This window comes from Accipiter gentilis, chromosome 3 (assembly GCF_929443795.1).
Source record: "Accipiter gentilis chromosome 3, bAccGen1.1, whole genome shotgun sequence".
Classification (NCBI taxonomy): domain Eukaryota; kingdom Metazoa; phylum Chordata; class Aves; order Accipitriformes; family Accipitridae; genus Astur; species Astur gentilis.
Genome location: NC_064882.1, coordinates 7,378,976 through 7,403,929, shown reverse-complemented (window position 1 = coordinate 7,403,929; position 24,954 = coordinate 7,378,976). Strand labels below are relative to the sequence as shown.

At 37.1% G+C, this 24,954-nt stretch overlaps 1 protein-coding gene across 11 annotated transcripts in view; it reads left to right on the top strand.

The window, feature by feature from the left end:
* The window catches only part of GRIA2 (glutamate ionotropic receptor AMPA type subunit 2), a 96,053-nt gene that overhangs the window by 25,882 nt on the left and 45,217 nt on the right, over window positions 1-24,954 (top strand). For all 11 annotated transcript variants that reach the window (XR_007510116.1, XM_049833611.1, XM_049833584.1 and 8 more), the window contains exons 3-4: window positions 16,392-16,631; window positions 20,830-21,026. Coding sequence is in view for 10 of the 11 variants with exons in the window: in XM_049833611.1 (XP_049689568.1) it covers window positions 16,392-16,631; window positions 20,830-21,026 (437 nt within the window). In the remaining variant the exon portion in view is untranslated. The remainder of the gene's footprint in view (window positions 1-16,391; window positions 16,632-20,829; window positions 21,027-24,954) is intronic.

The window sequence follows — 24,954 nt, the reverse complement described above, 5'->3', positions numbered from 1 at the left end:
TTCTTCTTTCTTGTTTTTTCTGCTTCCCTCTTTCCATTTGCAATTAATGGTTTTGCCTTTCTTTTCTGGCTTCTCCTTCTTACATAAAGTTCTGTTAGCTCAGTCACTCTTGTCATAAACATGCTCATACTGCGGAATGAGATAAGTACAAGGTACGTCTGATGGTATTGTACAAATAAAAAACAGAAGTTTGTACAGTCTGCTGTGAGAACATTAGGGCACAAGTCTTCTTTGATCTACGTTATGCTGTATTGATTTAACTTTTAGTCCACTAATTAATATTACGACTGTTTGGCCTTTATTACAGCCTTTGAAGGCAAGTCTAGTATTTCAGCTAAAATTTTTTTACTCATAGTGAAGGCTTTATTTCTTAAGGAGTATTCCAGAATAAGATTGTCCACTGTCATAATCAAAAGAGTGTCATTAATTCTGGTACAATTTATGGTGGTAATAACTCTATAAATACAAGTTCTTAGATACGTTTTTTTTTTTTTCTTTCAAAGATAACCATTATTTTAAGGTACTGGAAGGAGGATTTTTTTTTTTCCAAATACCTCTCTATGAAATGTTGCTGAGGGCTTAAACATAAAAACCCACCCCATAAAAGGTGTTGCTGGTACTGTGCAGTAACTGCAGCTTAGCATCCATAATGATAATGTGTGGGTTAAAAGACTTTCCTTTTGCAGTGATTGAAACTCTGAGATTGTCTACGCAGACATACCCAACAAAAATTAGGATGGCTTAGCTAAAGTCATAAAGTTAATGTACATTTTAAAACCTCCCAACGAAGGCATGCTCTGGTGATGTAAACCCCCTTCATTTCTATGTTAGTGCCTAAAGAGAATTTTAACGTACTCTATGTCATTTAATGTTACAGCTTTCATTGCTTAGCTCCCGTAGTGGATGTGAGACTCCTTCATGATTGGTGAAATTGTGTAATAGGAGATGCCACTGGGTCAAAGACATGGTCCTGCCCTGGAAGGAGAGTGACTTAGATGAGAAGATTTTTGCAATCTTAGTCATCTCTACTGCCTGTGATTGTATAAAACTGGTAGGAAGTTTTTCTGAATCCAATCGAAAAGCTGGCCATATGGACAGCTTACAACTCAACGCTTCCTGCAGCACTCCAAAGGTGATAATAGACAGACAGAAAAAAAGGGCAAACAAAGAAGCTGAAAGTAAAAGAAAATTAACCATTCCACCATTCTTTGAATAAATCATTCTTTAAATCATCATTTTAACGCAGTTTCACAGCCTGAGTTGGTATCCCCCAAAATGAATCTGAGACAGAGGAAGCTTTTTAATGGAGTATGTGTGATAAAACACAGGCCAAGTTGCATTTTTACATAAAAGATAAATAACGTTTCAGATGTCCTTTGCCTAAGGTACTTAGCATGTGCTTGCTCAAAATTTGACTTTCATGGTTGTCATTTGAATTTGTCAAAGCAAGCTGTGAACAGTTAAATTTACATTAAAAAAGTCATTTATCTCCCATATTTGTGTGAAGCTCCTTAAACCTTTTGCCATCAACAGTGTTGCTTAACCTTTTATGTTGTATCCCTGCTCCATATTGTTCTGAACTTTTATTTGCACTGAGACTTATTAATCTATTTTGGCATTGTTGTGTGACATACAATACTATTTTTCTATGAAAGTTCAAGTAACTGGGCCTACTTATGTCAAATAATTCATTAATTTTAGGTTAAGTCCCTAACTAGCATATTTTACAGCACATTCTACCTTTTTAAACTAGTAACAAAAGCAATATAAAATATATTTTTAAGGACAATAAATGCATACCTCCTTTGAAATTAGCAACTATATAATGAACTATACATCTGCAGTATTTTAATGTACACTATATTTACCTAAGTAATTCAAAACAAATAAAAAGTAGTCCCTTTGAAAATATTTTTGAATTGTCTTTTGAGTATACAAAGCATACATACATCTTACGCATTGCATGCAGATTTCATAGTCATGAAAACAAACGTGATTTTTATGTCAGGATAGCATAATTGCCCACAGTTGTTCTTGGCACAGTTATCTACTTAACATGACTTTCTTTTAAGATACTATAAGGTAGTGACTTCAAGGCTCAGGATACTGTATTAAGCAGCAAAGGAGGAGAGGTTGTGCCTTATTTCGGACTTCCAGCAGCCTTTGGTTTTATTCCTTTTTTTTTTTTTTCTTCCCCTTGTTCTTTTTTACATCAGCTTTCAAGATACTATATGATTTATATTTACATTTACAATCATTTTACATAACTATATTTTTTTGTCTGTAATTGTTGAATTTTCTTTTTAAACCTGTAAATATGCATCTTTTTATGATTTGCGAGCTACATATAAAACCTGCAGGCTGCTATAAAAAACCCTTTTATTTGATTTGCATTTTTATCACCATTGAAATTAAAAAGGAACAGTTCTATATTTACTCCTGTTGGACTGGATTCAGTTCAACACTATGGGCTAACGGTGCAAAAAAGTTCTGCTGAGGGAAGGGATCTGCATGTAAATTGATCAAGACGTGGTTAAAGTGTCTTAACAAAGGTTCAAAACTTCTCTACCATTCTGGCTGTCTGTCTCCATAGTAAGGGTTGATGAGGTATTTGACTAGCATTTATTTGACAGAAGATAGCAGCAAAATGTACGTTATCTCCTCTGTTATTTATCATGTCTAAACAAATTTACTTTGCTGTTACATAAAATACCTTAGTAAAGCTAAAGACTATGAAAATGCAACTTTGTTCTGGATTCTTTAAAACCCAAGTATATCTATGCGCGGAATTGCTCTGCTCGGTGCTGTAAACTCATGGCTGTATAGGATCATTGGTTTCAGTGAGCTGATGGGAGAACCAAATTTTCAGTGGGATTTACTTGGGTGTCTGCAAGGTGGTGAGTTACGTGGGGACTCGAGCCCTGATGGCTCCTGGTGTGTTAGGCACAGAGCCCCATCCTGTAGCTCTGACCAGCACTGGCACACTGAGGCATGGTGGATTGTTCCCAGAGTTTCTGTGGTAGAAAAGTTTTTTCTCTCCCTGTGAAGAATGAGGCTTCACTTTTTCCTGCACAGAGCCATTCTTTATCTTGCAATGGTACCTTGAATTAATGAAGTGCTATTTGCACAATGGTGAGTGAGCTCGGATTATTAAGCTTCTTGTGTTTGATCTGCTTCCTGTTTCAGTAAGTAGCAAAACTTCCAATGAGTCAAATGAGAATAAGATTAAGCTGTTACTGTATTTCATATGTTTGCATAATAAAATGGTAGTTCTTGCAAATATTTCCGATGATAATTTCAGGTACTGAAATGCCAGCTCTGCTCAGGAAAATTCTGAAATGGGCTTTGTCTGTTTTCCGTGTTTCAAAGAGGATGAACTGAGGCACTTCTAGTTTTCAGGGCAAGGCATTTCACAGTATCTCCAAGAAAGGATGCTTGATGAAAAGGTGAAAGAGCCTGGAGAAAAAAAATCCCAATACTGGTTTATGTAATAGATTCAGCTAGATGATCTACAACATTTTTAGTGTGCCTTAATATAGAGAGCAGCAAAAGTCTTTATGTGTTTGAGCCTTTTCTGATTTATAAAGCATTAGAGGGTACATGTGATACTGTAACAAATTGGCAGTGTTTGTCTGAAATACAGAAGCCTTTCTGTAGATTTGTGGTACTTAGGGGACGAAGCCTAGTAAGCTCAGAGGACTTCGTGAAACATTGCTTCTAGCCAGGTGGAAAGCAAGGGAGAAAGACTGAGTTAGTCTAGTTCACAGGCAGAACAGTTCCAAAATAAGAACCTCGGAACAGCCAAGACTGGGGAGAACCTGTGAGCTGAAATTTTCAGGTTTGCCTTACTGACAAGTGAGCCAGAATAAATGAGATTTTGATTCCATACTGATGACTTTGTTTCAGAGGAAGCTGGAGAACTCATTTGCTGTTGGTCAGACAGTGTAAATTTGTCCTTTTAAATGCATCGTCCTTGTTCTGTGGTTTATATTACTGTCAGTGAGTTTCAGATCGGGCCTTGTTCTCCAAAGGGAAATGTTTTTAAACAGTACTCAGTGTAATTAAGTATTTTGTCATACACAGGTATTATGCAGAATTTCTGTTTGTTTCTTGTAGTAAACCTAAGTAAATTTATACATTGGAACTGACATTAAATATGTGATTAGAAGAGCTGATTTCAGCTTTGTTGCGTGGGTCATGAATTCAAGTGAAAGAATACACACCTGTGCTTTAGTGGTGGCTTGCCACCTAGGATGAGCCATATGGTTAAATAAGTGTTATGGAACAAACTAGGTGGCATGCCACAGCTGAGATCTAGGCATGCCCTTCACTTCACTGCTTTGCATGCCATCTGCTACAAAATGCTGTATTTTGTTGTATTACATGCTGATCAGGTGTATTTATAGAAGCTATTTTAAAAGCATGATGCCGTACGTGTTAGAATGCTGTATGTGCAAAAACTGATTACTCTGGGCAGAGTGAGATACTAGATTACCCTGAACAAAGTTATTGTAATATAGGTAGCATTTCAGTTAAATACAGTAAGTGTAGCTAATAGAGATAAATAATATTTTTAATAATCGTCATTTGGAATAATCTAAATGTTGTTTCCTGATCTAACTATGGAAAAATACCAAAACAAGCAAGCATACAACCCACTAAACCATATTATCCAAAATTTGAAATAGCTAATGAATTTCACGTAGGGGAAACACTAGAAAGCATATTCTCCCCTTTGATATTAGGATAGAGCAAAAAGTCTTAGCTGTTTAACTTGAACTTCAGCAGTTGATCCAGCTGTTGTTTCTTAGTTATGAAATTTGTGGTCTTTATCAATGAAAGAATAATGCCCGTGTCATTCAAAACTTTATCATTCTGATACTTCTATGAGGAGGCAAGAAATATTTTCAGTCTACGAATAAAACCAGTTTGGTTTGCCAGAAGTAACAGAGGATGTTAGTGAGCTGAGGTACAGTAATTTTTTAAACTGTAGGAGCTCGGTTGTGTTTTATAGCTCTGAAGTCTAATTATTCAAGACTGGACTAGTCTCGCTGCAGCGCACGGCAACCACTTCAGCTGGCTTGTGCTAGAAGTTTTAAATAGCCACTTGTCAGTATAACAAATCAGTCTACAAGATCTACAGCATGATTTACTGTATTTTGGCAGTGTCTGGTGTTGACTTCATGAAACAGACACCCAAATCATGACACTTGTTTGAAAGTCATGAGTTTTTAAAAATAAAAGGAAAGAAGAGAGGTAGTATTTCTTTGGGAAGTGATGCATTTAGGATTATTTCTGTCGATTAGGCCTTCAAACAAAACACCAAACCAGACACTAATAGTAGGACTGTGCAAGATGTCAACATGGGTAAACAGAGAGTAAACAGAATATCTTCTGGTTTTTGATTTGTTTGTTGTTTTTTTTCGTGGGAGCTGGTGTAACCTGTTCATATATGAGTGTGAAAAATTAAGTACCTGTTAAGAACAGGGAGTTTAAAGAAGACTTGAAGCTTAATACTTTTGTTCTTGGGGTAAACTCCTCTTTAGAATGTTGTCAGTGAAAGAACCTGAAATACTCAATCAGCACTAAATCTACGCAGCCCGACATAACCAGTTCTAGTAGTATGCCATCATATCAAATTTTACTTCTGTCCAAATGGAAATATATTTTCATACCTGCTGAAAATACATGGGTACCTCCACCTGAATCAGGTTGGATTAAGAAATTATTTTTTTGAAGGAAACTTCATAATCAACCCTGACTCTGCTGCTTGGAGTGGTTTAGGAGCACAAGGAACACATTCTTTTTTAATTAAACTCAATTGGAAGATGTGTTTCTGGAGTTCCACCTATGCACTCAAACTGCTAGTGAGCACTTCGTCCGTGGGGATGACCTGAGGTTAGCCCAGAGTAAACCAGAGTTAGCCCCTGAAACCCATATATTCAGTCTTCAATACCAACTTACCATTCTACGCATGTGCTCCTAGGGCAGTGCACTGCTTGCTAACATACACATAGTTAAAGGCACAGTATGAGTGACCAGAGCACCAGTGTATGCTATGAATAGGCCTCCCAAGTGGCTGAGGCATTGAGACCAGATCCTTAGTCTGGCAGGTGGTACTTTTTTTTTCTAATGGCAGTAATCTATTTCTAGGGGACTTATCATCGGCTGCTTTAAGCTGATGCCACTCCCTGAACCTGCAGTTTTCTGGAAGGACACTATACTAAAAACTTTCTTCTGAAGTTTGATAGAAAGGAGAAGTAGATTTTGAAATGCATCAAGTTGTTAAAGATTAAAGGATCTAACAAAGGAGAGGCAAGGAATATAAATTTTCTTCCTGTGCTTGCAATGAGTGCTAATTTTACTTTATCATTTTAAAGCTTTCCATGCCGTTTTATTTTTTAATAACTTCTTCTCTTAATTAAAAATGTCATATAATGAGGACAATAAGCTGTTCACTAGGGTGTCCTAATTAAGAGGATTTTAATGCTTTTCTGATTTGTATTACTAATAATGTTTATTGAATAGTATTTGAATACTTCACAAATAAATAATGTTTCTGTTACTTCTACAGTCATTGAAAAAATAGGGCATGCAGATAGGAAGGTGTATGATGTAAGTATTTGTGGAAGTACATTCTGCACCCCCCCCCCTCCCCCCCCCCCCCCATACTGCCAGCAGGAAAGGAAACTTCTCCAGGAAGGGAGAAGGGGAAGGAAACCCTGGAGGCTGCAGGTTGAAATTTGAACTGGCCAACTGAGATGCGCCAGGTACACTGAGGTGACCCTCCTGGCCAATAGAATTAAATGACCACAGGTCAGATTCGACAGGGGTATAATCTTGGGGATTCTTAAGTCGGCTGTGTAGCATTAATTCTCTTTACATCATTGAGCCTGTGGTTTTACAAAATGTTACCAGACTTCTAACTAACTTGTGCTGGAGAATAAATCTGAGTTTTAACACCTGTTGGATTTGGTTAATTCTGCATCCGTAACAGTATTAGATCATTTGTAAATACAAGTAAAGCCTGGCAATTAGGTTAACAGCTGATTATCCCAATGACTGTCATAAAACCGTAAGATGTTACGGGAAATCAGACTATGTCTGGAAGTGCAGGCTAAAAAGCCACCAAAAAATCACGTGTAAGTATAAGCCACCCTTTGCTGTGGGTCAGTGGTTTAGGTTGGATCAATGCAGGGTGGAAGTTGTTACAGGTGGAAGAGGCCCATCATTTTTCCTATGAGGAGTAGAAGCTGTTAGACCTAAGACAGTGGAGGAAATGGAGATCTTGTCTTGCTTATTGTTACATTTAATCATTAGTTTGTGTGAGATATTCCTCTCTGCAGAGGCACATTTCTGCCAAAATTTTTAGTTGGATGATTTATTTTAAAATCGGGTTCAGCCATCTGGAGGGATTGAGACCTTAGGATAGGTACGATAGGTTGTTGCAGTACAGCTGCATGTAACAGTGCTAGCTGTGCTGAAGTGGCAAAGTGTAGGCTGGACTGTGTAGGGTGAATGAAGTAGACGCCCACTTGCATCATTTCAGAGAGAGATATGTAAGCAATAAATGGCTAGGACTAAACATCTGGCTTTCTCAGAATAATGTGTATGGCAGGTCACAAATGACCAGTTGGAAAATAACAGTTTGTTCCTTTAAAAGTGTAGTATGGAGTCTTCTGAGAGTAACAGATCACGTAAATATTTTCTGCTCTACCTTCTCTGCCTCAGGAAATCCTCTTATTCCTTACATCAGTTTCCTTAAGATTTATTCCAATTTTTTTTTTTTAGTATTTTTGAGTCAGCCTCAGAGTCTTTTCTTATAGCTATCCCTATCCTTCTAACACAGAAACTTGGTGCTGAAACCGTGTTTCCTTTTAGATGGTGTAAGGTCTTCTCAGGCAGTGTTAGACAATCGGTTCAGGAGTGATTGTTGGCCCTTCTAGCTCAAGAAAAGAAAAAGAAGTTTCGTAAATTGAATCCCAGTCTGCCCACATTTTAACAAAAAGTAGTTGTACCTACCAAGTTAATTTTATCTCTTTCCAAATCCTTTTACAAGTTTTCAAATACACAGTTCTACACAATGATGGTTTCTTGGGAACTGGAAGATGAATAATTTAATGACATGTAGAAAAGGGAGGCTTCCAGCAGTGCTGATTAAGGGGAAGAGGAGATGCTGAGCATTCTGTTGTACATAACATTTCTGGTTTGAAAAGTTTGTGAAAATGGTCATGCTAGAAATGGAGAACCACAGTTTTATTTGGGATAAATTATATTGGCATTATTAAATTCAGTAGAATTATGCTGATTGCACAAACTAAGAGCCTGGTCCTGCAAGAGCTGACTTCTTCATGACTTGCAGCGTGGCTCTGAAAAGCCAGTAGTGTCGTCTTAGATTTGATTACCTGCTTCTACATCTAAGAGGCAATAGTTTGTTGGATACTCACAATTTTGTGTTACTGCAAGGCTGTAATTGTTGGGAAAGGTACAAACACAGTCAGAAAGCCAAAGAGGCAGATTTGCAAGGTGATTTCTTATATTTGAAGGAAATAAATGAGTGAAATTTTATGTAATTAAATGGAAATAGCATGGTTTTTATTTGGGGTGGAGGGTGGAGAGGAAGAAGGAGAGGCAGGGGAGAGAAGCTTCCTGAAGTATGTCCTGATTTTGGAGACTGGTTTTTTGGAGACGAGATAAAGTTATATTTCTGTTATTTAACAGAGTTGGCAGGCCACTGGGTGGTTCAGGAAGCATTTTATCTCCTTCAGCTGGCAGTAATGGGGATTTAGACAAATACACTAGGATCCTAACAGTTCTGGGAAGAGCTGTGTAAGAATTGTGTGGAATATGGGCAATTTTTTTTCATGAGAAGACTTGCATTGCATTTTAATTTTATTACCGGGATCTTGTTTTATTTGTAAAAGCATAATTGTTTTAATATGATTCTTTCAACGGTGTTGGCAATGATTTAATTTGCATCATGGTAATTGTCCTAGCAATGAAAAAAGATTTTCAAATGCTTACAGTACACAGCCAAGCAATATGTAATTGAATGCAACTGTCATTGAAACAAACTGTTTTTCTGACCTGTTGTTTCAATCTGAACATGATGTTTATTTACCACCTTCATTATTGCAGCATTAGCATATAGTGAAGCTGTGCCATATCATCATGTACTTTCCTAACAGATGGCCCCTAACTTCTTGAAGGCTTTTTTGTACTTCCTTAAAATATCCCATATTGGCACAAAGTTCTTTCCTCAGTGGGAAGTATGATTGACTGGTTGAAATAGATTAATCTGCCTCTCCTCTGGTCTTTGAGCTTGTTTTGTACTGCAGCAACCCAGGTTTTGACTCTAATTTTGCACAATGATCAAAGCCACTTTTGCTAATAACATGGTGTGGAAAGTTCCATTCAGTCGCGTAATCTGTGAACAAACAGTTCAGGTCATAGCAATAACTGAAGACCACATTTCTGCCAGAAAAGTTGAAAAAACATCCTTTGTACCCGCTCCACCATAATTGTCCTCTAGGGACATTCCAGCCTCGGGATTCAAATTTTGCTTTCTTCTCTCTCTGAGGCTGTGAGAATTTCTGTACCTTGTCTCTGTGCAAAACTGAGGCCCCCTTTCTGTTAGGGATTGTTTGTTTGCTAACTGCCTGGCTGTTGCTCTAAGTTGTGTTTTGTGTTTTTACGCTGAATGTACAGGTGAGGAACTCATCACTGAAGTATTTCTGAGGTCCACTTCATTCTTTGTTTTTGTATGTGAGCTCAATATTGTATGCTTATCATTCCCAGTGAGGTCTGTTTCTTTACCACGATATATATATGCAGAATCTGCAAAGAGGAAAATACACAGTTCAGATCAGTATTGAATGGCTATAATTCCAGGCATTCAGATTTTCTTAAATGCTCAAAATAAGATAAAAATCCACATTTATTGGCACTGGCATTAAAAATTGCAAAAGGGACAAAAAGGAAGGTCTTTTTCATGTAATTCAGTGTGTTTTGTTATCCAGTATAGCATATACTTTAGTTCTGATATTGCCATTGATGTTTTAATTGGCATTGATTTGCCTCTCAGCTTTGATAAAGGGTATCTTGTGACTTTGAAATGCCAGCCTTTATTTGGTTTCTGTGTCCATATTTTGTCCATGTTTTATTGAGTCCTAGCATGAAGCTTTAGTCTGTTGTCTTATCCTTCAGTTCTTAAGCTCTTCTTTGATCCTTGGGGAACTGTTTTTTCATAATTTTAGTTAGCTTACCATGGGCCTAGAAAAAGTAACTTCATCTCAAGTTGTGCTGTTTAAACACATACTCCTTCATGGTTCTAAGTAACACTTGGATGCACTTGCGTGATTCCTTATGCCTTATTCACTCTTCCTGAAGAGAAGTTTACCCCTCACATCTAGAATGTAGTAGTATAATCTGAATGGGTAAAACAGACCACGCCGATTATATATAACGTTACTACAAAAAAATTCTTTAGTCTATAAAAGCGTATACAATATTCTTTCTGCTATGTTACAATTTTCTTAATGGCTTTGGAAGCAATCCATACTGGTTTTTATTTTCATAATGATTTTCTGATGCAGTTTCAATCATATGTAAATTCTTTTGGCAGCTGTGGTTCTTGCTTATTTTTTTGCTACTTTTCTTCCATCTATTGTTTGTGGTTCCTTTCTACTGTCTGCTTGTTCTTAATGTCGCCTTTCAGAAGCTGAAATTACCAACTGGGCATTCAGTTTCCGTGTCTTGTTCCTGGCTACTTCTGACTCATCTATCAACTTTTCAGACCAACGAGCTTTTCCTTTGTGTTTTGGTCCTCTATTGCAGAGGCAGTGCTTGATTCTTTCTTTACACTTGTGCTGTATTTTCTTTCTCTTAGAAGAGAATGATTATTCTATTGGGTGTGATTAAATAATATGCGCTAAGGACTTATTTCCTTATGTTAATATTAAAACAGTTTCGTTAGCAAGTTAGTGTAATAAAATAACATAAAAAGCCACATAAATACTAGACAGCATTTAAAATATTAGCACTTATTGGCAAATACTTTCTCAGTCATTTTAAATTTTCATCTTTGGACAGTAACCCAAGTATCAAAACTCTCCTATAAATAAAAATATAGAAATACTTGGAAGAGTTAGAAGAATGTTACGAGTCATAATAACACTTTTTTGGAAACTTACCTATATGCAGATACTATTAGACATTTGTTTCAGTAAGTTAAATGAGCATTTTGCTAACCTTCTTTTTCCAATTTAATTGTCCCTGAACGTAAACAATGATTAGGTTTGTTACTCTCCCTTTGGAAAGGAAATCTTGGCTTAGGAAGAGTTGATCAGGAACAGTTTCTAAGCATATGTATTCAAATGCAATGATTTCTTAGTGATTTTATACCTCTAAAGATTCAGTTCTTCATTCATGGAAATGAATGTCATTCCTAAACTGGCATCACTTCATTGTGTAATGCTAAGTGTATTTTTAATATTTTTATATTTTGAATTTTCAAATGTACTCCTAAGTTGGTACTTTTTGAGTCTTGGGTATAAGATAATATGCCTCACAGAAATATTTTCTATGTGATGAGAGGCAAACAATGCATGTTGCTGTGTATTTCTTTGTTTCTGGAGAACTGGTTATAGCCACAGGGCTAAATATCAGGTTATCCTGCCTATGGAGTTCATTGACAAAACAGGATAGTGAAATGGAGAAAGTGTGAAAGAGAGAAAGGTATGAGTGCATCATTGCAAAAAGGAGGTCTAAGAAGAAACAGATGTAGTTACAATGGAAGAGTCAATAATTGAGCAAGTAGTTTTGGTCCTCCTTTGACAAGGCACCTCTTTCTCATTGCAGGCTTAAGCCTAATTTTGTTGTTGAACAAATCTGGGCCCTCGCTTTTTGGAAGAAAAGACTAGGACACATTTGTGGTGTTCTGGAACACAAGGGCAAACTAGGTTTTTGCCTGGCTATGTAAGTAGAAGAACAAGGAGAAGTCAAATATAAAATACTTAATTCTTAACTATAACAAAACCTTCTGGGCGTTGTTTCTCAGGTACCTTTAGTTATTTACCGCTTCTTGGAATTCCCAGGTATTTTCCATTCTAGGCAACTTTCTCTAGAAAAGTGATCACAAACTGGGCTTACTATATTCTTGCCCTCTTGTTGCTAAGTAGGCCATTGACTATTTCTAGAAAGGACAACAAACCCAAAGAAAAACAAGTCATGTAGAAGAGCTTGAAAGAAATTAATCCTGGCAGTTGCTTCTAATGTCTTTAATAAAATAGATCTTTCATGTTTCAATGGTTTATGAGTCCTAATCGTCATAATTTTTTTAATCTAATAACTGTGAACAGCTTGTGATTCACCATTGTAAAACTAATGTCTCCCAGCAATAACAACATGACTGTAGACTTAGTCTAAGGTGGGAATCCTGCCAAAACCAATTACACTTTCTGCATTACCCACTGGATCACCATTATATATTTGGAAATACCATCCCTTCTTTTCTCTCCTGCTTCTGAGAGACCGAATGCCTCAGAACAATTGCATGCATTTGTCTCAAGACAAAGTCTAAATGCTTATATTTAGCAAGTTTTTATTACATGACATAGGCGCCCTCCCACTTACCTTTAGAGGAATTTCACACACAAAAGCATAGCACTGAGGTTCTTCAGTGTACAACTGTGACACTGATCACTGCTGATGAAAATGTATTTTTACTTAGATTAAAGTTGATCCTGATTTTCTGGCTGACCCACATAGTGTAGTATTTTCTAATGTGTGTTATGTCGTTACTTTTCAAGATTGTGTTAGAGAGAGTTTTTATCTCACATCCAGGGGGCTCTGGTTGAATTAAATGAGAGTTTATATCTTTGTGGCAGGTTTCATAATACTTTTAAAAATAAAAAATGCTTTTGCTTTTATCATATTATTTGTTGGGATTGTGTATGCATGTGTGTGGAATTCAGCTTTTAAAATGCAATTCCTGTAAGTAGCTAGAACTGCAGTGACTTGACTTACCCAGCTAGAGGTAGTGCTTTTTACTTGTCTCTCACTTTGTGTAGGAGAGAAGATCAAAATTCCAGTTTTACCCACCTTCCCCAGAAGAAGACACATATGTGTAAGCACTGATGATTTACCAGGTGTAAAGATTACTGAATGGCGAGCCGTTAATCCAAGAGAACTGGTTTGATCAGCAGGCACTAAGTGAAGAGAGGTGGTATGAGTTTGTGCCATGTCAGGGAGGACGGACATTCAATTTGAACAGTTGTCTTCTGAAGAGAGAGGACTGGATGCTTGTTTGTATCACTGAAGGGGTTTGGAACTCCTACACCCGTTCAAGCACTGGGTGGAAGGTGGAATAACACCTTTTACCCTGTCTTGGGTTGACCCCAGGCAGCAGACAGGCACCCACACAGCCACGCACTTGGTCCCCCCTGCCCTCAGAGGACAGAGGAGAGAATAGGAAGAGCAAGAATGAGAAAACTTCTGGGTCAAGATAAAGACAGTTTAATAAGTGAAGGAAAGACAAAAAACAGGTGATGCAAAGGCGATCACTCACCACTTCCCACAAGCAGACCAATGCCCACCCAGTCTCCAAGCAACAGTCACCTTGTAAGACAGAGTCCTCCACCCTCTTCATCCTCCACCACAGTTTTACGGCTGATCATGATGTTACATGGCATGGAATATCCCTTTGATTTGGGTCAACTGGTCTGCCTGTGTCCCCTCCTAACTTCTTGCCCACCCCGGCTTACTCATTGGAACGGGCGGAGGGAAAAAGAGAACACTGGTATGTTAGCAGCACTGCTTTGGCCACAAATCCAAAACACAGCACCATACGGGCTGCTGAGTGGAAAGTGAATGCCAAGCCAGCCAGACCCAGTACATGCCCACCTTTAAATAATCCCAGTTCATGTTTGAAGCCTAGCATAAGTAATCTGGGCTCTTTTTATTTGCCATCACAAATAATTGTGATGATTTGGGGGGGGATTTTTTTTTCCTTTTTCCAAGTGTAGTGTTTTTTTAAATGGAAGTTGAGATCTATTTAGTTGCATGAGTTCAGGAGCCAGGACAGAGCCTCAACTACAACTTCCCGACAGCACAGGCAGATTGAACTTCATTACCCCAAAGATGTTTAGCTGAGGCCTGACAGGTCCAGATCTCTCCAGTGTCAGGAACGGCAGGGAAGGATGGGGGAGGAACCGAGACAGAGACTGGAGTACAGTGCCCCGGAGACCCAGGCTTTCCTCTGTGAGGGATGACAGTGCTGCTTCTGAGAATGCACCACCTATGGTTTTCAAGTTTTCAGGTGCAGGCAGCTGGCCCTGGTTGTTGGCCGTTGTCGGCAGCATTATTTCATCTATGCCTAAAATCATTGACTGGCAATTGAAGAAAAGCAGTAAGTGTGACAGGAGATGTGATAGCATCCTAGGAGTCAGCAATACTGGCATAAAACTTTTTTATTTTTCAGCGATCCTGCCATGACATTGCTGTTGTCTCTGTCACCTTATATGCAGCATTAAAATGCTTTAATACAGAAGATCACAGTAGTGTGCCTGTAACAATCTTTTGCAGAATTGTCATCCAGGGATCCAAATGTAAACTGGTGCTTTATTTTGACATGCATTTTTGAAGGTGGATTATGAGACATTAGCGCCTTTATTGTGGCAAGTTCAGAAAGTATCTAGCCTTCGCTGCTGATGGGAAGCAGTTGTTCATGAGTGTGTGGGGAGGTAGTGAGTTGGTTTCCTCTCAGTGAGAGCATAGTGATATGGAATAGAACAGGGAGTTCCAGTAACTTAAACAGAAGCGCTGTTCAGATAATTCACAGCCTTTTTCAGAAACCTTTGTTCAACATGAGCAGTGTTGTACCCTTAATACACTTGAGATAAATATTGGAACTTTACATAATGATTTGCAGTTGGAACGGAAGAGGTCTGAGCATCTTGTTATCCTAGCCCTGGAAAACCTGCAGCATCCTTTTGCAAAGGGGCATTACTCATCAAGTTTTTTAATCACTTGTATTCTCTCACCTAAGGTGAAATTCTGTCCTAATTAAAGTTAACAAGTGATAACTTTTGAAACTAGTAGACTCAGAATTTCATGCATACTGTTTAGCTGCTTTTAACTGGAGTATAGAAGTAATTAGGGTATGAGAGATGACTGTGGTAGCAAAGATAGATAGGCAAAGCTTTGAAAAGAGAATAGCAATGAATAATAGCAAGCATAAAGGGATGATATTTGTTTTTTTAAAATTACAGATGCGATAACTTTAAAAGAGAAAATATTGTATTAATGTTAATTAAAATCTGAGAAATTTTAAAAATAAGTCAACCCATTTTTGCCCTTATGTAAATTATATTAAAGGATTAGTGCATTAAATAGCTGGGCAAAATTAGTTTCAATTACACTGTGATTTCAATCTGTAAGCAGGTCAGGTGTAGCAGGGATTGCAATGAAGCTGACTAGATGTTTTATCTAGAAGGATCTCTCTTGTTCAAGGTGACTGTGTGCAAACCAAAGAATGCATAAGTGATAAATGAGAATTAATCAGAGATGAACATTTCCTTACTGTATGCTGGTTTTAGAACTTGGGCACTAGTATAGTCTGCAGTGTCGAAGAAGGGAATAACCCAGAAGAACTAGTTCTTTTACAGCAGCTGGTCAGTGGCATTCATCAACTAGCTTGAATTGTCTCCAGTGATAAAAAGTGAATAATCAGCATGTTATTTACACCTATGAGGTTATTCTTTCTGCAGCATGACCGCAAATGTCATCTAGAAGGACCAGCTTTTGCTGAGTCCTGCAAAGCAGGAATTAAAATAACGCCTTAAAACGGAAGGCTTTTAAAGCAAATCAACTTCTTACTTTTCTGCTGTTAATAGATTTGCTTCTGGTTTTGGCTTTATATTTCCCCAAATGGAAAGTTATTTCAGGTATTTTGCAAAAAGCTCAGTGAGTCTTGACCTCAGGGCCAATTAATTTTTTTAACAGGACAAAAAATAATCTTTTCCCATAATACTATGTGTGGTCATAATGACTCATTTTATAAATTACAGCTGCCATTGATGTTTGCATCACTATTCTTTACAGTATAAACTGAATTTAAGAATAGCTTGGTGAGTTTTATTTCTAAACTAATTGTCTAGGAATGTGAACCATATCTCTGATTTTTTTGTTGCTGTTTCTAGCGGAAGCTTTATATTACTGATTAATAGTACTAACAAATAGTAATCTTTATAGCAGAGTATTACCGTTTTCTCCTGGTATTTATGTGATCAGACATTTTCATTATTTCTCATAAATATATACATGATAGAGTTTTCAATATTTATTTATTTTTTTAATTCTGCCACCTAATTGTTTTTCTTTCTTCTTCCTAGTCTGCTCCCAGTTTTCAAGAGGAGTCTTTGCTATTTTTGGATTCTATGACAAGAAGTCTGTTAATACCATAACATCATTCTGTGGGACTCTTCATGTCTCCTTCATAACTCCCAGCTTCCCAACAGATGGAACACATCCCTTTGTCATTCAGATGAGACCTGACCTCAAGGGAGCTCTTCTTAGCTTGATCGAATACTATCAGTGGACCAAGTTTGCATATTTGTATGATAGCGACAGAGGTATGGTGTGGTACTTTTTATCTGCATGCTATTTGCTAGGTGTATCTCACTGAAATGCTGAATTAGTATTAGAAGAGTAAACAAGGAAAGAAATATTCACCTGCAGCAAGTGTAAGTGTAAGCTCAAATTTAGAAATCAGCTTTTGGGACAGAAAGAAAAGTGTTTAAATGAGAATGAAATTATTACAGTATGTATTAATAGAATTACAAGCATGTGCTGATAAGCAATGTGAGATTAATTGCATGTTGTGAAACAGTTCCTATGAAAAGTTTTCTCTCTTTTTTTAAAGAATCATCTAAGGAGAAAAAACCCCATCTGAGCATGAAGGGCAATCTGCTACCACAGATTCATTCCACACATGCAAAATCGATAGTTAGGCACCAAGCAAGCAAGAATCTTGGATGCAGTCCCTTCTTCTTTGGAGACTGCTTTTGATAAATACTCGAGTTCCTCTCCTCTGTTAAGTGTAGATTTATTTTTTTGTTTGGTTGTTGTTGATAAACCCAAATCCACTGCTTGTGAGCAATTTACTCCACGATACAGCCTTCTCAAGTCCTATGCCCTTTTATGGCTGTAGTAGTAATAATAATAATAATAATGTAACAGTTTATGAACTGGGAAAAAAATCATTTGCAAATTGTGGTATATCAGTTAGTTTTCTGAGAAGAAGGACCACTATACAAAAGTTGGTTTTTTTGACTGCCAATTCTTGAATTCCATCCTTGTAATTCTGTTTTCAGGTTCTCCTCACCTAGTAGTCCTTGGCTAACTTTTTTCTATTCTTACCTTCTGTTCCCTTTTAAAAAGGCTATTTTGTGGGTCACCTGCATGTTCATTGGTCAGAGTTGAATATTAAGTGCACATTAAAGGGTAAGATGCCACTAGATTTAAAGAATGGTTATACTACACCATGGTTTGTTGAGTAATGTGGTGACATTAGATTCTCTGCATTCCCATGCCATTTTACACATTGTGTTGTTCAGAAGCTGAAGGGACCTCCTCAAGACAGTTCTTTATCACCGTTGTAAGCACTCACGTTAGAAAAACTAATACTGGTATGTAGTCTCCAACAGTAATGTCATGTGGGATGATGAACCTTAAGCCCATTTCTCTGGCAGATCCTTTTCAAATTCACATTAGAATCAGAAACATTCACTGCATTTTTAGAAAGGACAGATGTAAAACTACTTGCTTAGCCAATACTCAGTCAATCAGCTAACAGTGTGTAGTATGTGACATGCAAGTGATTTATATTTAGGAAATACTGAAAAACACCTAGTTCTTCTTGTCAGTTGCACTGGCTGAATCTGGCCAGGAATAACAGCATAAAATTGTTATTTGTAGTCACCCTTTTGTTATGCCTTTTTTTTGTTATTTGTTTGTTTTAATTGTGGCAAGGCACCCTAGTGATAACAACCTCCAAGGCATGAAGCTCCTACCTTTATGTTGAGTAAATTGTTGCTCCTCAGTGCTCCCACTGATTGCACAAGGTTAACCTGCAGAGTCAAACAGTACGTAATCAGAAACACTGACATCAAACCCTGAACACACAGTGTCCATAATTCCTCTGAACACTTTTGCTTAAGTGTTAACATAGTGACAGCGATGTATATTCAAGAAATGATAAATAATTTAAAATGTTTCCACCTTCGGGAGTGAGATAGAAGAGGCAAAGAGACTTACTTTTCATGGAAGCTGTGAAAGCTAATAGGAATTAGTTTGATGACTTATTCCAATAGAATCATTTATTGCTACTTTTAGAGCTCCTCTGTGGCTAGGGGCTGACTGGTTGAAGTGCAGGGCAATTTCATATCTCATTCCTGTCTATAAGAAGTGAGGCCATTCAGTACATGCATGTCCAAGATATTAATGGCTTAATACAGCAGTTGCTCTCACTCAGAATGTGGATTAGTGTCCTTTACCCTCCTTGCCTCCTTTCTGTTGCCAGTACTGAACAGTGGGGTTTGGAAAAAGTAGTGACATTGTTGGAAGATTCTATCTGTAACAGAATTGCTAATTTACTCAATCTCTGTTCAGTCCTCCTTTTCAGAGCTCACCAAATTAAGAGTTTGTCTCATGATAACCAAGAGAGGGTAAGGCACATGAGGTTCCCAAACAGAAGTATTCCTGCAGTTTAAAAAAAGTAACTGAAGTTGTTGAGTTTTCTCCCCTGTAGAGTCCCACTTCCATTACCACTCTCCAGAAAATTCCATGTCCACAGAAGTATTACTGTGAATGCTTTTGTTTGTTTTTCATTCTTTTGCAATGTTACTGCTGTCAGAATAAACTAAACTGTATGGGGATGACAAATCTGCCAACTATAAAAAGCAAGAAATCCAGGCAGCCATTTGACATCTCTGCAGAGAGCACCCCAAAAAAAGGGAGTCCCTAGGAAAAATGGAAGATCAGAGGAGTAAAATATAGAAACCCTTTGTAATAGGTAGTATTAACATTAATAGCCCTTATTAATTTATGCCTAACTGAGATTCTGTTTTACTCAGTGGAAACATGAAGGCAGATCGGAGGACCTGAAATCTACTAAATGAGATCTGAAACAATTATTCAGATTGTATAAGTTTCATTTTGGTTTTGGTTTTTTTTTTGGTGTGGTTTGTTTTTTAAATTATTTTAAATTACCTTTTAAAACATTATTTTGAGGTATAGACTTACTTTAATGCTTTTTAATGTTCTAAGATACTCGCTACATCTTTTAGTTTGCTTACATTAATTATCTTTTCCCTTTAGCATGAGTTCTCCACATTTATCTTTAACATGTTATAAATAGTTTTATATGTACCCTTGGACTGTACTTATCTATTATTTTAAAATAAATATTCATTGCATGACATACAAAACTTCATATCAGTCTTCTTTAAAGGCAACACAGAAAATCAGGATTATTTGAGATAATCATTGCATATATGCTTTTGGAAGCCCGCCATTTTCTACCTTTGCTGATGACCAGTTTTATATAGTTCTGTATTTCATTACCATTTTCACTGATAAAGCTGAATTGCTAAACACTGACCAATCTTGGTTTACTAATGTATTTACAAACTATGAGACAAATTAATTCTTAGTGCTTTCTTTCTACATTTATGGGCATATAACCACTGTTATTTCTCATGAGAGTTATACCTGAAGCTTTCTTTACATACCAAGTCAGAAATCTGTCTCAAAGAAATGATTCCTGGTGTTCTGTGGTTTCAGGAGGGATGAATGTGCAAAAAATGTCAATTGGCTTGTGAGAAATTCTGATTTTCTTTTTTCTATAATACTACCTGCTATGCTTAAAATTGCTCTCTAGAATTATGTAGAACTCTCTGAAAGGAATTTAACAAATACAAGTCTAATTCCTGTACTGCTGAAAATTGTTAAAATGGTATTTGTTGTACAGCAGAAATTAATTTCCAGCAGTAATTTTCATGTTTCTATACTCTGTTATTTAATCCTTGAAAAGGAAAACCACTCCCAGTCAAGTTGAATCTTCACTGATTTTACAATATATTGTGGGCAGCTGCAGCTCTACAGACATTACAGCTTCCTGGCAGGATCGTGCCAAAAGGATAAAATGGAAGCAAACTTTTGTAGATTGCTTGTAGGTGTTAGCACTGAGCCTACTTATCTATATGGAAATATATATCTCAGCACATCTTCTTTCATAGTCAGGGATATGACTGTAGCAACAGAAATAATAACTCCATTAGCATCACTGCAGAACATGGGAATTTTGCCATAAAGCTCAGTGAGATCTGGGTTTAAATACAGTAGTGCTCAAGTGCTGAGAACAAAAGCAGATCAGTAGCATTTTGTAATAAGCAGCTGATCCTCTTGCTGTAATTGGATCACTTTTCTCCTAGAAGACCTCTTTCCCAACATGTGGAATTCTAGCAGTGGATCAGTGAAACTGGCAAAATCACATTCTGAAGAAGGTTTAAGCATAACCAAAAGGTTGTCTTTACAAGGCTCTACCCTGATTCGTTGCAGCTATGTAAATAGAAATTTCATGCAATAAGAACTGATTGGGCCCACACATATCTTCATTTCTGAATCCTAATAATGTGTGACAGGTCAAACAAGTTAGAGGGAAATCTTAAATAAGTAATCTCAATAATCTTAAATAAATCATTTACTAGAAGGTTGTTATTCCTGAAGCTTTACCAGTCATATCTTGTGTTTTCTCCTGTGCTTCACTAGGCTTATCAACATTGCAAGCTGTGCTGGATTCTGCTGCTGAAAAGAAATGGCAAGTGACTGCTATCAATGTAGGAAATATTAACAATGACAGAAAAGATGAAACTTACCGTTCACTGTTTCAAGATCTAGAGGTAAAAAAGGAGAGGCGAGTGATTTTGGACTGTGAGCGCGATAAAGTCAACGACATTGTTGATCAGGTTTGCTATTCTCCGTTCTTCAGTGACAGCAGTTAGCTATATTCTATAAGTAAACGTAATAAGTTCATTTCTCTTGATCCTATTTTTGTGATTATTATGCATCATTTGGAAGTGACAGGTTTGTATTGAGGACCACATATATATCAGGCAGAAAGTGAACATACAAATCCTATAATCCCTTCCTTTGCTCAAAAGCAAGATAATTCTATCTGGATGATCCTGTACAGTTCTATATCCTGATTATTTAAAAAAAAACAAACCAACAAACCAAACCTCGTTAAGGCTATTTCACAACCTAAATAGTGTACTATATTATATGTAGTTGACACACTATTCTATATGGTATGTTATAAATAGTTATATTATGTCTAGAGATTAGTTCTCCTTCCACCTAGAAAGTATTTTCTACTTCTAATGCTTTTTCCAAGAACCTTTTACGTCTTGGGAAGCCTGTATCAACAACTTCTCTTTTCCATTTAACTCCCTTCGTAGTTCATATTTCTAAGCTTTTTGTCATTTGTACTGTCCTTGGGTCTCTCTTCATTCTGTCTCCCTTTTAAAGTGTGTTAACCAAAATTGGATGCTGTTTTCCTTAGCTAACGCCTCCTGAGCTTTAAACAGAACAGAAAATTCCATCTTCTCTCCACCCATATGTATATTATTTGCCAAAAAGATGGGAGTTTTTATCTTCTTTTTCACAACAGCATCACAGTGCTCTGATTCAAACTGCTGCATTACCTTCAAATCCACCTTTTCAATCCTAGTGTCTAGGGAGGTCTTACTGTCTCTATATCTTACTACTTTTGTTCATGCATGCAAAGCACAATGCAAAATGATAAGGATAGCTCCCTGCTGGCTTGTGCTTGACCATGTGAAACTGTGCAGCATCTGTAGGAATATATCATCAGAGTGTAGATGTATTGGTTTGAAGCTTTTTTGAAGGGCTTGTTATTTTGGTCTTTGTTATGAAGGTCATTACATTTTGGAGAGGCTCCCGCAATGACCAGTGTCCTAAATGGAGTGTATTGTATTTGTCTGTTTTATTTGGAATTCGTATCCACAAACTGTTTCTCTAATTTTCAAGATCAATTTGAATTTGATCCTGTTCTCCAGAGCATTTGCAACCTCCCTATCATTATCTGCAGTTTTTTAAATTCTATTTTCTGACTTGTTATCCGTGTCAAGAAAAGTACTGAGTAGAGCAATGCTTGAGAGAAATAGCGCTTATAGGTCCTCTTCAGTTGGTTCTGTGTGGCTTTTCAAACAGTTGTTTGCTTACCTTACAGTGATTTTGTCTTGTCCCTGTTCCCTTAAGAGCTTGTAATGATGTCATACAGGACAAAAGCCTTATTAGACTCAAGATATGTCACATCTGCTGTTTCCTCACTATCTGTTAGGGTAGCTTTCATGTCAGAGAAAGGAAAGAAATTGCTTTGACATATTTTCATCTTGACAAGACTATATTGACTGTTTATCATGTTACTGTCCTATAAACTCTTTTAAAAGTAAGTATGTAATATTCATTATAACCTCTTCCCTGATATGAAAGTTTGGCTGACTGTAACAAGAACCTTTTAGTTACCACTCATTTTTACTGTCTTTGTTTAGTAACAGGCCTATTTTTTTTTTGGCTGCTTCTTATTTTGATTGCAGCTTTGGGGTATTTTTCTTGCCCTAATTGCACTTTAATAGATTCTGCCTTGTTTTGAGTCTTAGATTTTTCTCAGCTTATCCCATAGACTTGTGCTATTCCTTAAGCATACAGATGGATAAACTTTTGTTTCTGCTGTTTTGATTTGTAAGTCACTAAAGAATTCTATCTAGATAACTGGATCAGCCACACAGGTCAGTTAATATAATTCCAATTAGCTGTTCTCCTCAAAATAGTTTACTGATATGCCCTAGAATATGGTCTCTTAAACTGCTGTCAGCTGTCTCATACGGGTTTAGCCTTGAAATTCTCTTTGCAAGATACCCTAGCAGTTTCTGGAGTTTAGTCTGTTTTTTAAGTCCAATATTCTTACACTCTGTTTCTTAACTTCCCTTCCTTACATAAGAAGGTAAACCCACTTTCAATTTCTTAAGTAGCCTAAAATCAAATCTAAAATAACTTTCTCTACTAATTTTCTCCATCTCTTAAAATGAAGGTCTGTGCTGAACAATGGATTTCTTGGCCTGTGATTATCCTTTGAGTGTGCTCTTCTGATTTTCTTTTCTAAAAGCAAAGTATGTACTTCAAGTCTTGCTTTGCTACCAGATTTATTCTTAAAAAAATTCTTTTAATTCCTGCCCTGAAAAAACCCTCAGCAATTTCCTTCTTTTCACAAGGGTGCCTGAAGTAGACCCTTTGTATCAGTATCCCTTTTCTTTTTCTGTGTATTTTTACCGAGAGACATGCAACACGCTTTCTCTTGACCAGATTTTTCTTGAATATCAAAGTACTATTTGCATTCGTGATCTATAGAGCAGCAACTTCTCTACTTTCTTCCTTGCCTCCTCCTCTTGAACAAACGTTCTATTGTAGTGCTTTGATTTGTCCCTCTTAACATTTTAAGCTGTGGTGGCAACCTCAGGCTCGCCCAGTTACACTCTGTAGTCCTTGGATCTTTGTATAGACACACGATGTGTTTCCAAAGTTGGTTCATCATTCTTGCTTTTTGTCTCATATTATAGTTTCTCTTCCAGATTTCAACTGTTTATGTAAGTTGAAGTTGAAAAATATTTCAGTTCCCCAGTGCTCCTCAGACTAGTTTCATTCCCCTTCTCTGGTTTGGCAGGTCAGTATTACCATGCTCTTCATTATATAGCCTCTATCTCTTCTCAGCCAGCTTTCTTGGCAGAATCTCATTTCCCCCTGATAACACCTTTTGGGCAGCTGTGCAGTTACTGCCACTTCTTGTCTATCCCTGCTGGAGATGCTAGTCTAAACTAGGCACACTGGTGAATACCTTTTGCGTCCACAGCTCCTTCATCATGGCTTTTGGAATCACCACTGAATCTTCTCAGAGTTTTAATGGGCAGCATCCTTAGTGTTCATATGGATGAGTGGCACACAGCAATGTTTTAGAAAGCTAGATTAATGAAATAGTACCCAGTGGCAGTCAGAGCAGAGTTACTAAGCATTGATCCAAAGACTTGCAGCTACTGGTCGTTTTCTCAGATACCGATGATGAAGAAGCATTTTATGCAGAAGAGCTATCTGTTTGGTCTAACTGAAATTTCTTTGGAAGCATCAGCTGCATAAGAAATACATCTGAACATAGTTCTTAAGCCTTTTAATAAGTAATATGATTTGAGTAGTCTAACCCATGGAACTGTTTTAGAGTTATTAAGTTCATATATCATGTATATATTGAGCTCAAAAGAGGAATAATTGAATAGCTTCTATGGCCTATGTAATGTGATCCCTCTCAGTCTCAAACTCTAGTAATATAAAACTTAGTGTTAAACACTGCCTTCAGTTATATTCCTGTAACTTCCTTAAAGCAAGTACGTGGAATGTCATTCACTACTAGCCTGATGTAAGTTACAGGGTACCTATTCTGAATATTTTAGTTATATGTTAAATGAGAAAATAATGGAATCATCTTCTCTTGATTTAAGTTGTTCTCATTGTTCAAAAGATGGAAGAAACCTCTAGAGTCCTCTTATCTCCCACATCCTTTCTCTGGAGAAGTGTTTTGCTTCAAAATGCAAACTTCCCCATGCAGATAGTCTTAATTAGGCTTATTTGGGAAAAGAATGCATGCTACATGCCTGCCAGTGCAGACTGATGAGAAACCACCAGCTGGCTTTGAGGGAGATGATGAAGAAGCCTTAGGGCAATAATCAACAATTTGAACTTTTAAAGACTTCCTCATAATGTAGATGCTTTCATTGATGTCAGTGGGCTTTTAAACTTTTTCTAGTTCAAGGAACCTTACACTTC